This window comes from Lemur catta, chromosome 5 (assembly GCF_020740605.2).
Source record: "Lemur catta isolate mLemCat1 chromosome 5, mLemCat1.pri, whole genome shotgun sequence".
Lineage (NCBI taxonomy): Eukaryota > Metazoa > Chordata > Mammalia > Primates > Lemuridae > Lemur > Lemur catta.
The window spans coordinates 73,905,946-73,922,163 of record NC_059132.1 but is presented as its reverse complement, the minus strand read 5'-3'; the positions used below and the strand labels follow the sequence as shown (position 1 = coordinate 73,922,163).

At 31.2% G+C, this 16,218-nt stretch overlaps 1 protein-coding gene across 1 annotated transcript in view; it reads left to right on the top strand.

The window, feature by feature from the left end:
* The window catches only part of LRBA (LPS responsive beige-like anchor protein), a 613,453-nt gene that overhangs the window by 258,157 nt on the left and 339,078 nt on the right, over positions 1-16,218 (top strand). Inside the window, exon 37 of the mRNA XM_045552108.1 lies at positions 13,743-13,909. Coding sequence (XP_045408064.1) covers positions 13,743-13,909 — 167 coding nt within the window. The remainder of the gene's footprint in view (positions 1-13,742; positions 13,910-16,218) is intronic.

The window sequence follows — 16,218 nt, the reverse complement described above, 5'->3', positions numbered from 1 at the left end:
CTTTCATACACGTGGCTTTTCCAGGTAGTAGCTCTTTTTTCCTAATCCTATTGCCCAAAGCATGGACATAGACTTTTCCTTTTCTCTTTTGTAAGCCTTGCAATGATAGAAGGGTATCACAATGCAGAAAGGAAAACAAAACTTAACACTGGATATTACATCTCCTAGAATTCATATGCCATGCTCCTGCACAGGAAGTTTTCTCTTAACTCATTGTTCATCTCTTTTCAGTGCTTGTCCCTTTGCCATGTTGCAGGGACTAGTTCAGCAACCCCACAATGAGAGCTCCTGTGACCTGAACCTTCTGGATTTCAGGCTCACCTGCTTTCTCTCTTAGAAAAGATTTTTGATTCTTTCTCAGTACAAGGTTAGCTTTCTCGCCTGCGTCAAGTTGATTGACAGTGGTACTATCAAATTCCTTTGGGGAAATTCTCGCCCCAATTTATGATACATATTCTGGCTTCCACACACCTGCACTATGCAATCATAATATTTCTCAATTCATATCCAGAGTCTTGTGTGTTTAGTTTTGAATGCACTATTTTTAGAGATTCTTTCAGGGTATGTTTTACCCTGTCTTACTCTCTACTTTAGCTTTTTGAAAAAGTCCAGATTAAAAGATGAGGCTCATCACATTGTCTACTTTCAGTCTTCTCTAAATAACTTTTGAACAGATCATATGCACACCTGTACAGAATACATGTATATACACATACATATAAAAATAAATCACAATTTTTTGAGCTATTTATGAAACTAAAGGAGCTATCAATGATGGGGCAAAGGAAGACCACTTAAAAGTGAATTTATGAGTCTTTCCTTTTTTGAAAATTGTAAGTGATGTTTCTCCAGCTTCAACAAACAGCTATTTTACTGGGATGTTGTCTATTATTAATAATATATTTATGTTAAAGCCAGGAAGCTAGAAAAAAACAACCAGTTTATAAGGTAGGTAAAATTGGCCTCCCCATACCTGTAGTCATTGTTGATCAAATTAAATTCAAACTGGAAAATGTTTTTTTCTTCATTATCTTCTCAGTATATTCTTATAAAATAAACTTAATAGAAAACTACAGTGCTTAATGCTATTGAAAATCCCTTCCAAGAAAAGTTCTGATAAGTTCTTAAAAATATCTGGCCTCTATTTAACTTTCAATTTATGATATTTCCTGATTGTTTTAACTGATCAGATCATATATTAGTGTAAAACTTTCCTTTTCTTAATGGATTTTAAAATAAAACTAGATAAGAAACTAAGCTAATTAAAAATCTTCATAGTGTATTTCCTACAACATTTGTTTATAACTTAAGCTTTTCTCATATGAAGTTAGAATATTAGTTACTGTTATTTATGGTTTATTAGTACAAAGTACTGAATATAAGATCATGTATTTTATAATATAAAGTATATTATTTTGCAAAGCAAGTAATTTATTGTACATAGTGAGATGGCCATACTTGAGTTGATAAAAATGGTTTCCTTCTATTTATCTTTTATACCCAGTGCTACTTACTATTTGTTAGTAATCCAGGAAAAAGTGAGTACAGAAATTGAGTATTTAGAAACTTCTGTAGCTTAAAAGTCTGGCAATGTCAGATTGTTTTAAAAAAGCACCAATCTTCAATGTATTTAAAAAGGTAAAAAATAGAAATTGGTCCTTCACTACAGATAGTTTGAAAAACAATACCTGAAACCAATTGATACTCAGATGTGTTGTTTTGAAATGGCCTATGTTAGCAATACATTTGAGTATGAAATAAAGAAATTATAGCAGTATAACAATATTCAGCTAAGAGATACAAATTTAAATAATACGTTATATGTTAAATGATTTATACAAACCTTTGAGGAATAATTCTTTTATGAAGGTAATTGGTAAAAATACATTAGGTACCCAAGGAGAATATAAACATGTATCAGGATATTTATAAAAAGAGGGCTCTGGTTATTACATGTTTTATTCTGTTTTATATTTTTGACTATTGTACTGTATTTTATTTTTTCTATCTTAAATCCTTTCTTCTTGGTGAATAGGTACTTAGCTTTTGATTCTTCTGTCAAACTCTCTCGCATTCTTTTTTTTGAGACAGAGTCTCACTTTGTTGCCCAGGCTAGAGTGAGTGCCCTGGCGTCAGCCTAGCTCACAGCAAACTCAAACTCCTAGGCTCAAGCGATCCTACTGCCTCAGCCTCCCGAGTAGCTGGGACTACAGGCATGCGCCACCATGCCTGGCTAATTTTTTCTCTCTATATATATATTTAGTTAGCCAAATAATTTCTTTCTATTTTTAGTAGAGACGGGGTCTCGCTCTTGCTGGTCTCAAACTCCTGACCTCGAGCGATCCACCACGCCTGGCCTCTCTCGCATTCTTAATAGTTGTTTCTTTATCTCTCATCCCAAACATACTGTATATATGTCTCTGAGCAGTTATCCCATAATGTAATTATTTCACTCAAGTACACTGAGATCCTGGAGGAAAGGGACTGTTTGCTGTGTATTTTTGGTAACATCACAACTAAACCTACAATAAATGTTAGGTATTACTACTTTATGACTGGCAACATTCTAATCATTCCATGTGTATTCTTATTTGATCCTCCTAAAAAGCATATCACATTCTCTCCTTTTTTATATGAGGAAACTGAGGCACAGGTTTTAAATAACTTCCCCAAGCCTGAATCTGTCAGAGCCAAGAGTTAAAAACTCAAGTCATCTGGCTTTAGAGTTAGTGCTCTTAATTATAGTGTTAATTATGGTTTTTATATGATTGAATTGGGTTTTTTTTTTGTTCCTGGTTTTCCTGCTTGTTCTTCAATTACTTTAATTTGAAATTTAAATATAAGATTTACATATTTTAGTAGTAAATATATTTAGTTTTTTAAATAAGAGATCTTACTAATAAAAATAAGAGACCTTAATTTTGTATGCTTTAAAATATTCTACTGGTTACGTAGATACACTGATTTAAAAGATGATAGCATTTACTTAAAATCAGCTCTTTTGCAGATTAGCAAAAAGTAAGGCTTGACAAATTAAATCTTCTTAATTTTATCTCTCTTTAACCATAGATACACAATATTATTAATATGTGAAGATATACAGTTTTCCTTCTATATCCACTGGGGATTGGTTCCAGGATCTATCACGGGTCAAAAATTGGTAGAATCTGCACACGTGAAACCTGTGTGTACAGAGGGCTGACTATATTTTTGTGTCGTATTATGATTTTTAAATACAATTATTTGGTTTCAACCCTATCTGTTGTTTAAATTACATGTTAATTTCATTGAACACAGATACCAGCCACATTTTACTTTATTTACCATATAGATGTATGATGTATGCAGGCATTGTTGAAGGATTCAGCTTGTCTTTTTGGAAGGTGTTTAGGTATTTACCTAAGAATTTTGTGGCTTTTATTGTTAATAAGTAATGAAGTAATGAAATAATAAAAACATAATAGTGTGTGGATTTGATGCACAAGTGGAAACTACTGCCTTCTTAGTGTTGCCTTGTTTTTAGAAATATTATATGAAAGCATTTTGAAACAAGTTTTCTGTTATCAAAAGTCTATAGTAAAAGATTAGAACCTATATTAATCTTCAAATCATTTAAAAATATTGTTTGAGGACTGCATTTTGTAGAGATAAGAACCCAACACATTGTATCCAGTTCTTTAAAACAAGAGAAATGAAGGAGATACTTTGATAAGTGTTCTGCCTGTTTTAACCTTGAATGCTGTTATGGGGGCAGGAGGAGGGTGACACTGCTGTATCTGTTTCATTGGCTTAGGCTTTTTCATGCTGAGAGAAATCAATACTTTGAGGCATTGCATGACAGAGGAATCACTTCAGAATTAAAGGTGGCTGTCACACGTTGTCATTGGTTGACTTTTGTTTGCTGTTGAGATTTTTAAGCTTTCATTTTTCTAAGTCTTTCTCGGGTTTTTTTTTTTTTTTTAAAGATCAGACTTTAAATCTAAGGTAAGGGATCAAGTACAAAGACCTCCAAAAGTGAAATATTGAGAAGCTTCTTCATTTCTTGTCCCTTAACTGATTTCCCTTTTAAATTGTTTCCAGTGAGACAAGTAATTTATAGTGTAAGTAATTTTGAGACAAATTGATAAGTAAAATAGTACACTTAAAAGTATTTAGCAGAAGTAATGTTTTGTTAACTAAAAATGTAACAATCTGTAGCTGTGTAAAAGAAAGAAGGTCCTGATATGGAATGATGTGTAGTTAGTTTGATTCTATTTATACAGGAATGACTTCTGTTCTAAATAGTGAATACCTGTGTAGTCACTGACCAAACAAGGAGGCAGAAGAGAGGAATTTCATTTTGTTTCATATGCTGTTATTCTTCGATTTGTTTTTAGAGCTAATATGTTTCTTTTAAAAACCTGTAAAAGAAGTTTTAAATATAAAACTTGTGAAACAACACACTTAAATTGTTTAACATTAAACATTAGTAAATTATGAAAAAGGTTTATATAATATATTTGAAATTTTTACCCTTAAAAATTTTAAGTATTATTTATTTTTATTTCACAGTAATATGCAAACTTAATAAAAATTTGCTTTATAAACTATTTCTCATAATACATTATCCTGAAAACTTAACTGTAGAAACAGTGTATATTTAACATCATTACTTTACTTTTTTTTTTCTTTTTGGTACTGAAAGAAGGGTTTGTAAGAAGCCCTCTAGCTTTTCAATCACAGTTCCTTTTTGCCCCTTTAAGGTAACCAGTGTTCTGAATTTTATGGAATGACATATTTGCTTTGATTTTTTCTTTCAGAACTTAAGTATATTTCTTTTAGTACTATTATTTCTTATACCAATTTTTGACCCTTATATAAATGGAATTATAAAGTATGTGTTTTGTTCTGGTATTTCTAGTTTAACATTATATTTGTGAAAAATCTTTTATTTTCTTACATTTTCCTCTTTTCCTTTTTATTGCTGTATGGTATTCTACTGCAAATAGACCATTCATTTTTCATCTCTTCTGTTGATGGGCAAGTGGATTATTTCTACTTTTTAGGTGTTATGAATATGTAGACCATTAGTTTTTTATAATCTCTTCTGTTTGATGGGCAATTGGGTTGTTTTCAGTGTTTAGCCATTATAAATAATGCTGCTTGGAACATTTTATGTGTTGTTTGGTATACATCCTTATACATTTGTATAGGGTAGAGTTACTTGACGATAAAATAATTCATATTTTCAATTTTAATAGATATTGCCACTCTGCATTGCAAAAGTATGTACCGTTCCCAGCTTCAATGTATAGCTGCTCTCATTATTCCACATTCTCATAAATAATTGATTAGTGATGTTTATTTTGGCATTCTAGTAGTCATGTTTTTATTTTGGATTTTTTTTCATAAATGAAGCTATCAGTTTGTTCTCCTGCTTATTATATATTATCTATGTTTTACTTTTGTGAAATACCTGTCCCTCTCTCACCCAGTTTCTTATTATCTATCTTTTCTTTATTGATTTGTAGAAAGATATGAGCTCATACGTATTTGGTATAGGAGCTCATATTTTGTTAGAGTATTTAAACTTTCTCCTTGTCTGTGCCTTGACCATTCACTTTTTAAAAATTTCTTAAATAAACTTTATGAAAGTACAGTGTTCATATAATAAAATACATCCATTTTAAGTATACAGTTTGATGAGTTTTGACAAATGTATACACCTGTGTAACTGTTACAATTAAGATATAAAAAATTTCTGTCATCCTGGGTAATTCCATTCTGATCCATTTTGGTCAATTCCTGTCCATATACTCATATCCAGTCTCAGACAACTAGTAATCAGATTTCTGTTACTACAGATAGTTTTGTCTGTTTTACAGTTTTATATAAATGGAATCATACAGTGGGCACTTTAATGTCTGGATTCGTTTTGGTCTATGTAATCTTTTTGATATTCATCCACATTGTTGTGTATATTGTTTGTTTCTTCTCATTATTATGTAGTATTCCTTTGTTTATTCATTCAACTGTCGGCAGATAGATATTGAGTTGTTTCCAGCACTTGGTTCTTATGACTAAAAGTAGCACTATGGGCATTTTCATACAAGTTATTTTTGTGGACATATGTTCTTATTCATTTTGAGAAAATACTTAGCAGTGGAATTGCTAGGTATAATTGTAAGTATATGTTTAAGCTTACTATAAACTGCCAAACTATTTTCTTCTTTCAAATAGTTGTAGACTTTACACTCTAACTGTTAAGGTAGGTATAAGAGTTCCGGTTGTTCCATCTCCTTGTCAGTACTTGGTGTTGTTGGTCTTTTTAATTTCTGCTCTTCTAGTAGATATATAGCAATAGCTTATTGTGATTGTTATTTCCATTTCCTAGTAAGCATCTGCTCATGTGTTTATTAGCCATTTGTATATCTTGTGTGAAGTATCCAAATCCTTTGCACATTATTTTAAACTGGATTGTTTGTCTTATTGAGTTGTTAGAGTTCTTTATATGTTCTGTAAAGAAGTTATTTGTCAGTCATATATATGATGAATATTTTTTCCTAATTCATGGCTTACCTTTTCATTTTATAAATGGAGTCATTTAAAGAGCAGGTGTTATAAATTTTGATGAAGTTTAATTTGTCAGTATTTTTATGTTTGCGATTTTCTTTTAAGTTTTTTTAATGGTGTCCAGTGTAAGAACACTGCCTATCCTAAGGTCTTCAAGAATTTTTATGTGTTTTTTTCTGGAACTTTTATATCTATATCTTTGATCTGTTTTGAAATAAACATTTTTTGTATGACATTAGAGGAAAGAAAAGTTTTTTTTTTTCATGTAGATAGCCAGGTGTTTTAGCACCAATTGTTGAAAGATGTTCTTTCTTCATTTAATAACCTAAATGCTTTGGATTTTTAGTTTTGTAGTATGGTTGAAAGAGTGTAAAGTCCTACAACTTTCTTTTTCTTTTATAAAATTGTTTTGATGTTCTTATTCTTCCTTTTTATATGTTTTAAAATCAACTTATCAATATTCATAAAAACTCCTCATAAAATTTTGACTTAGATTGTGTTGAATATGTAAAATCAATATGTTGAGAGTAGACATTTTAATAATGAATTTTTAATCAATAAACATTGTATATTTCTTCATTTATTTAGTTTCTTAATTTCTCTTAGCAATGTTCTATGGTTTTGTCTTGTATAGATCTATATAAATCTTAATATATAGCTATGTATTTCTTATTTTTCATGTTATTATAATATAAGTGGTATTATTTCTTTTTATTTTCCAGTTCGTTTTGGCCAGTGTACCAAACTTCAGTTGATTTTAGTATATTGACCGTGTATCCAAAACCTTGTTAGACTCACTTATACACTTGAGTAGTTGTCCTAGAATCCTTAGGATTTTTACATACATGAGTATATCTATAAATAAAGACTAAATTACTTCCTTTCTAGACTGCCTTTTATTTCTCATTTTTGCCTCATTGAACTGATGAGGACTCCATTATAGTGTTGAATGGAAGTCATGAGAAGACACACACTTGTTTTGTCCCCCATTTTAGTTGAATAATTTTCATAGATGTCCTCCCTAATGTTGATGGAGTCTCCTTCTATATGTAGTTTGCAGAGTGTTTTTTTAATCATAAAGCAGCACTGAATATTATAAAATGCTTTTTTAAAAAAAATCTATTGAGATATGTTTTTGTCCTTTTTTCTGTTATATGATAAATATATTTATTGATTTTCAAATATTAAATCAACCTTGCATTCCATGGATAAACTCCACTTCATCATGATGTATAATCCATTTTATATATAGATGAAATGCTACTATTTTGTTAAGGACCTTACACAAGAGCCTGTAATTTGTCCATTACACAAATTATATTGGTTTTTATTTTCCTGTTCTTGTAATGTAAAATCTGTTGTAATGTATACTTTATATAATCTGAAAGAGCTTAAGATTGTATTATTTCTTCCTTTAATATTTGATAGAATTCACCAATATGGCCATCTGGGCCTGAGATTTCTTTGTGGCAAGATTTTAGTTGGGTTTAAATTCTTTAATAGATACAGGTCCAGTCACGTTTTTCATTTCTTCTTAGAGTCAATTTTGGTAGTTTGTATCTATCAAGGGTTTTGTCCATTTCATCTAAATTATTGAATTAAGTGGCATAACATGTTTATAATATTTTATAATATTTTCCTTATTAATGTATCTTTTAATGTCTTTAGGTTATTTTCTTATTATCTTTCAATGTCTATAGGATGTGTAGTAAAATGTCCCTCCTTTCCTTTAAGATATTGGCAACATGTGTCTCTGTTTTTTTTTGCTCGTGAACATTCTGGCTTGTTAATTTTGTTAACATCGTCAAAGAGCCAGCTGATGGTTTTAGATTTTTCTCTATTATTTTTCTTCTTGGTTGATTTTTAAATTTAGTATTTATTATATCATTTTTCTTCTGTTTATCTGGGGTTTTGTTTATGCTTTCATAGAATTTAGGTAATTGATTTTAGTTAGGCATTTGGATAATTGATTTCAGCATTCTCTTCTAATATATTTAAAGCTATAAATTTTTTTCTAAATGCTGCTTTAGCTGATTCCACAGTTATTCTAATTGTCCTTGTGATTTCATCTTTGATGTCTAAGTCATGTGGAGGTGAATTATCTAATTTCTAATTATTTTGAATTTTTTCAGATACTGTTTGACTCCATATATTCAGCCAAAGAATCAAAAGGCTCTCTATATTTCTAAATCTTTCTTTATATAGCCCCCTTATCTCTAGTAGTTTGTCCTTCAAATCCTAGCCATCACCTCAATAGACATTTTTTTAAAAAACTGTAAGAAAAATATATTTCCCTGCCCTTATAAAAGGTCTTGAAGATATTTGGCATGTAGCATATAATCTAAGTGTGTCTGAAATATAGGATGCATAGCAGGTATGATAAAAGATAATGTATCATATGAGTATATTATAGGTCACAAGTTCTAGCTAGTAAAATTTGGTCTTAAGTTTTTAGTGTTTTAGGTAGCCATGTACTTTTTTGGGAGTAGAATGTATAAATATATCTGTGCTAAAAAAAAGAGGGGCTTAAGAGAGAGGGGAAAAAAAGAAAAAAATATATTTGTGCTTTACCAAAATAAATTCTTCCAGAAATAATTCTGGAACTATTCATAAGAGGCCAATTAGAAGGTTATTTCAAGAGCTGAGTTGTGAAATAATAAAGATCTGTGTAAGAACATTGATAAGAGTGGAATGAATGGTATATTAAATATGGAAAATTGAGAAGTCACAAATAACAGCAAATAGAAAAGTTTGCTTCCTGAAGTGTAATAACAAGTTTAATATGAAGATGGTAGGGTTCAGTCTGTACATTCTAGATTTTAGGTGCATATTGGACAAGTAGAGATTATCCTACACATAAAAATGTAGCTTCAGAGTTTAGGAAAACAGCTGCATCAGATATGAAAATTTGAAGGGTAGGCCTAAATTGACAATAGAAGATGGTAAGGGGAGTGGATGATACTGCCAAGGGACATTTGAGAAAGCCTTGGAAAAATGCCAGCATTTTATAATGGGGAATAATAAAGGAAAAAGCCTGACCAACAAGAAGGGTGGTCAGATCGATGACAAGAGGAAACCAGAGGAATCTACTGTAAGTTCAGTCTTCTCTGTACTTTCATGCAAAGGATGAATAGTAAGGTTAGCTAGACCCGTGACATCTGGAGGGAAAAATTAAATATAATATTGTCTCTGTTCATTTACATTTAAGAAGCCAAAATAGCCACTTTATCTTTTCACTGCAAGTGACTGAATTTCCTTTAAGAAGGAAGTTTATCTTATGTTTAATTTATTAATTCTTAGGTTTCTTTAGTAATAATCAAATACAAGTGAATTCTCAGTTCTCAAGATGCTTTTTCTTTCTTTTTAAATTCAGATATTTTTGTGGACACATTGTAATGTTACATTAACTAGTTTATATGATGCTTAAAATAGGAAAATAGAAAAGTTGATGTAAAAAATAGAAATTTTGCCTGTAGTAAAGTTGAATGAACATTTTAGATCTGACCCTTTATTGATAAATGGCATTTTTTGGTAGGAGCCCCATGAGACACTTCCACTCAACCTCTAAACACAAGCACACATACATATACAAATGTGCACCACTGATAAATAACATGTATTTGACCATGAAGCAAATATTTTATATCTGTACTTTGAATTATATGTCATACATAGAATTTATTATTGGTTTTTGATAAGAGCATCTTCAAATTATAAAGCCATTTTTAAAAATATATACAAGTTCATTACATCTTTATGAAAACATTCTTGTTTGGTTTTCTTTTATCATGTTTTAAGGTCAAATGTGACTCTAATGTTCCACAAAGTGACAGAGATTGATAATCAGGAAAGAATAGCCCTTTAATGTGATTTATATCTATAGATTTTATGTCAGATATGAAAAGTTGCTGTTGAAATTGTAAAGGAGGATCCATTAAAGAACACTTTAAACCATTTTACTATTTAGCTTACCTTGAGCCCTTGTTTTTAGAATTATGCTTTTAAAGAAAACTTTAATAGTTTATCAAATATTAACAAAATATTTGATAAAGTTAAATTATTCTGATTATAATAAAAGATAGTAATAATAGGGCTCTTTAATAATGCCTTTTTTGATAATTTTAGTACTGTTTAATATGAAGGTATATGATATGATGTTTCAGGAAAGTGCAGAAACCAGTGATTTTCTAATTTGAATTTTCTCTTATCAGATGAAGTTAGATAAGGGCAGATATGGATGCAGTAAAGAATGTTAAGGTATAAAATTCTGCAAATGTCTACCTACCATTTTGTGCTGTTCATTTCAGTGTATGGTTGAGTTAGATTTGAAGTAACCTGCTTCTTAGGTCTTGAATGAATATCTGAAAATATCATATATCTGTTGACATTTTTGTTACAATGGAATAATTCACTAGTTATCTTTACTTAAACTACTGTCCTTTCAGATATTTCTTAATCATTTTCATTCATTTGCTCAAATCATACTTTTGACAAACTGAACTCTCCTGTGGTTTGTTTAGCTCAATCTTTTTTAAAAAATATGACATTTGCCTTTAATTTCTTATAAATTAATCTAGTTCTTAATATGATTTATTTTTTCCACATCAATATTTCGATTAAATAGTTTCCTTTTACGAGTATATATGTCTCAGAGGTTGTATTCAAGTATTTTCAAGTACTCTCACAGAGGTTGCCCAGCATCTTCTATTTGACAAGTTCTTAGAACTATTATAATCCCCTAATTTTGCAGGTGAGGACATCTTGATCTGAAGAGGTTAATGTTGCTCAAAACTGGCAGGAGATATTAGCAAGGATGATATTGTAATCTGGTTTTTGTTTTGCCTCCAAATTTTATGTTCATTCATATAAACACACTATGATTCTTAGTGACTTTTTCCTGTCCTCATTTTGCATTCCTGAATTTTTTCAATTTGTTCCTTTTTCTACCTGTATTTTGCACTTGGGTCAAACTATATTACTTCTCCTCCCTGAAATTGATCCATGTTTTTCTGCCTTGCTTTTGCTTTAAAAGTTCTCTTTATTTCCACCCAAGAATAACTGACCTTTTCAAATTCCTCCATTGTTAAATTCAACCTTTGATTTCTATAGCATAGTATTTTGCACAGACTAAGATATTTGATTCTTTATGTATGTACACATACACTGTATCTGTTGGGTTGCTTTTGGTGTAAGGAGCAGAAAACCAAATTTTTTTGGTTTTTCTTACTGGCATACAATGAGCAAGAGGAGTTTATTGGCTTGTGTAAAAAAATCTAAAAAAGAAAATCTCATACAAAGTCTAAAGGTACAACAAATGGTCTTTAGGATTTGATTGATTCAGAAGTTCATGATTCCATCTGAAATAAGCTCTATTCTTCTATAATTCTCAGAGTTCTGATCTCTTTAGGTTTTGGCTTTATCCTCAAGCCAGCTTCTCTTTTACTACATAGAGAGCTTCCAACACTCTGGAGTTATATAATTCCTCTTTTACACCCTGAGGGGAAGGATTGAACTGTCCAACAAAAATCAGAATTTTGGCCAGGCACAGTGGCTTATGCCTGTAATCCTAACAATTTGGGAGGCGAAGGTGGGAGGAAGGCCTAAGGCCAGGAGTTTGAGACCAGCCTGAGTAAGAGTGAGACCCTGTCTCCACACACACACAAAAAGGAAAAATTAGCTAGGTGTGGTGGTATACACCTGTAGTCCCAGCTACTCAGGAGGTTGAGGCAGGAGGATCTCTTGGGCCCAGGAGTTTGAGGTTGCAGTGACCTATGATGAGGCCACTGCACTCCAGTCTGGGTGACAGAGCAAGACCCTGTCTCAAAAAAAACCCACAAATCTGAATTTTGCTCTTAATGCACCAGTTACATCAAATGCCTTTCGCTGAGCAGTTTGTCAATGTGGGGTGATTATTACCTTGATTAGTTTAGGATGATCAGGACCTTTCTTTGTTGCTTGGGCAGTGGTGGGGGTAGTATGTGGCACCAACTATCCAAACTGGTAGACTGTAGGAGAAGCAGGCAACCACAATGTATATCACATAAATAAACTAGTAATATTTATTCTGACATTAAATTTATGTTACTTACCTAGCAGAGGGTGTGTGTGTGAACTTATATTTGGAAGTTAAGGGGAAGAGTCCAATAGACCCTGTGAATACAATGAAGGATCTAGTTTGTATCAGTCTTTATGTTTTCTTATTATAAGCACTGCATTATAACTACAGCATCATAAACAGGATAGCACAGGTATCTGAATTGCACAAAAGAAATAAACATTTTGGAAACTAGCACTTGTTTTGTATCTGATTATTGCCAAAGAATACTAAGATTTTTTTGGCAGAATTGATGATAGCTAAGACAGTACTTTCCAAACTTTAATGTACGTATAAATCACCTTGGGATTTTATTAAATCCATTACTGATTTAGTACGTTTGGGGTGGGACCTGAGATTCTGCATTTTTAATGAGCTCCCAGGTGATTCCAGTGCTACTGGTCCAACCTTGTTAGGATTTAAAAGACCAAACTATTTTATTTTCTAAAGGTTTCCAGAACTAGCTGTTTATTATTGTAAGCTACTATTGTCTCTTCTGGACCTCGCAGTGACATCACAACTTGTGTCCTCACTTCACTTCTCTTGTCCCACTACAATCCATTCTCAAAATAGCAGCTATAGAGTGATTATTTTAACATATAAATTGATCACATCACTCTACTGCTTAAGACCTTCCACTGGTATCCTATCATATTTGAATAAAATCTAAACTCCTTACCCCAACTATGTAGTAGAAATGATGCAGCCCATGCCCACCTCTTCAAATTTATTTCATACCATTATTCCTTTATTTATTCACGGTGTCTTAGGTCCTTTGCAACCTCATTTCATTCTGTTTATAATGCTGGGCCCCTGCATCTTACATGACTGGTTTCTCATTGTTCAGGTCTCTGCTTAGATGTTAACCACTTCTGAGTGTATCTTATGATTGACTTCAGAGAGATAAATTCTTGCAGGATGTTGTACTGAGACAGCAGATCACTAAATCTGAGTCAGTTTAGGTTGATGAGGGAGATAAAAGTAGCTTTAAAATTTTGGTTGTCTTGATTCATGCTAAAGATGTTTTCATAATGTATTTTAAAATTTTTCTCCATATTTTCATATATTAATAAATGTTTCTTTATTTCTATCCAAGTCACTGTGTGCCCAGTATTCTGCAGACAAACGAGAAGATGAGAAAATGTGTGATCATTTGATAAGAGCAGCAAAATATCGAGACCATGTTACAGCAACTCAACTAATCCAGAAAATTATCAACATTCTCACAGACAAGCATGGAGCCTGGGGAAATTCTACAGTGAGGTAAAGGGATGCCCTTAGGATTTGGCCACTGATTTTTTATAGATGATCTAGGTTAGGATAAATGGCTTTGGATATGATCACGGCCAGATAAAGAAAAGAGTAATTTAATTTTGTATTTTATCATCTACTATGAATTTAAAACAAAAGGGAAAAAGAAAATCAATACAGGTACAGTTGTGGATGTTTGTAGATATTTCACTTCCCTCAGCTACTTCTAAGAGAATATTTATTTGTATCTATTAATTCATTTTGAAATGAATTGTTAAGGGAAGCAGCTAATATAAACTACTTTACTAGCTATATTTATAGCTAAACTTATGTAAATACAGGATTTTATTTTAAAAAACCATTCCTTTATACTTTTGAGTTTTTAACACATTTTCAAATGTGGTGTTTTCTTGAATTATATTGCAAATTATGTGACTGTGATGATAAACTTGGTTAAATGCCTTCTTTAAAATTTTATTCAGTATGTCTACTTCCTTTTAAAATAGCCAAACTGAATACACTGTTCTTGATTCTACTTTTTAGAAAGAAAAAAATTACCTTTTAGAACTAAGGAACTTAGACAAATTATAAAATTTATTCTCCGTGGAATATTTTATACTACAAATCTTAGAAACATGTTTGAACTCTTTTAAGTAATGTTAATGAACAAAGTTTTATATTCTCCCATTAGAAAAAATTGTTTTAATTTCTCATTTCTGCATGACTTTTCTAGACAACAACAAAACACAAAAATAGTAAATTACTTATATGTTATGTAACAGTATAATTAGCTTCCACTTGTATTTTAGTCAACTTGTGTGTCTGGCAGACATCAAAATCTAAAATTAAGAAATTTTCCAGTAAATAGACAATAATTTTAATTTTTGGAAATGTAAACATTAAAAAATTTGAATGAAAGCTACTTGTAATAGGATATTTTTGTTTGAATACAAGTGTTCACTGATACAGAGTAGATATATCTCATGATGTTTATTACAAAGGATATTTACATAAAATGAATTAAACTTCTAATTTTTGGTGTTTAGTGGAAGAAAGGTAGGTCAAGGACTTGAGGGGAAAAGGACAGAATAAAGACAGAAACCATGTCTGTTTGTCTGAATTCTAATCCAGTTGATTTCAGGCACAAGAGTGGCCATGGAAATGTATTTCACTGGGTCAGTGATCTCTGATGCCTTATCTTGCAAAAATCTAAAAGCCCATATGTGTGTGTGTAGTGGGTGGAGGGGGAGGAGAAGGAGGGTTGTATTGAGGGTTTTAGAGTTTCAAAGTGCTTTAATGTTACAAATTTGATGTGATCATTTTGACATCAGGTCTTGAATAAATTAGGATGTTACTTTGATGTATAGTACCTGACACATAGTTGGAATTCAATATGTATTTGTTGAATTTTTTAAAAAAAGTTATTTACCTAAAAGGAGTTTGACTATCTATCTATCTATTTAAAAAGCCTTAGGTAATTTATTATGCCAGGTGTTTCATGGGTCATTTTCATGAGATCAGAGTTCTTTCTATTGATATCTATACCTTTGTATAGCACAGTATACTTGTGTTATCAAAATGAAAACATTGTTTTTCTGAAGTGAATTTGGTGTAGTAAAATATCCTGGAGAGCTAAATGGACTGTGAAATGTATTTATCTAGAAATAATTAGTGTTTTGGTAATAGAGTCGCTCAAAGGCATCAACTTTATTATTCTATATAGCTAGAAACAGTTGCAGGAAATTTTGATATTTTAATATTTCTGAAAATACACAGAACAAAACATTTTTTACTTTTTCATCCCAAATGAAAATGAAAATAACTATTAGCTTTCCAATGTGTGCATTTTTAATTCAGAGCAACAACAAAGGATGTGTCATTGAAAAGAAAATATTAGTGAATTGATATTTTTCTTTCTATAAATCTCATAACTTACATTTTATTAAAAACAACATGAGGCAAAACACATTGCATATTACTTCTCTGTCATTATATTTTGTTGTGTGTCACATTCAACTGTTACTTACTTAGAACACCTAGTTGCTCCCTAATATGTTTTCTAAAATTATCTTAAAATAGTTGCTTTCAGTATTAATTCCCAATAAAGTGAATCTGTAGATCTTAATGCTTCTTTTTAGGTAACTCTGTAAGGAAATGTAATTGACAAAATGTATACTGGCTCACCATTCTTTGACAATGGTTAACTATTCTCTGATTTTCCTTGTATAAAGCTTGCATAATCAGCTTGTAAATTATGGACATGGTTGTAATAAATGGGAATAACACAGTGTACTTTGTTCTTCACTTAGCATAATTCTAGA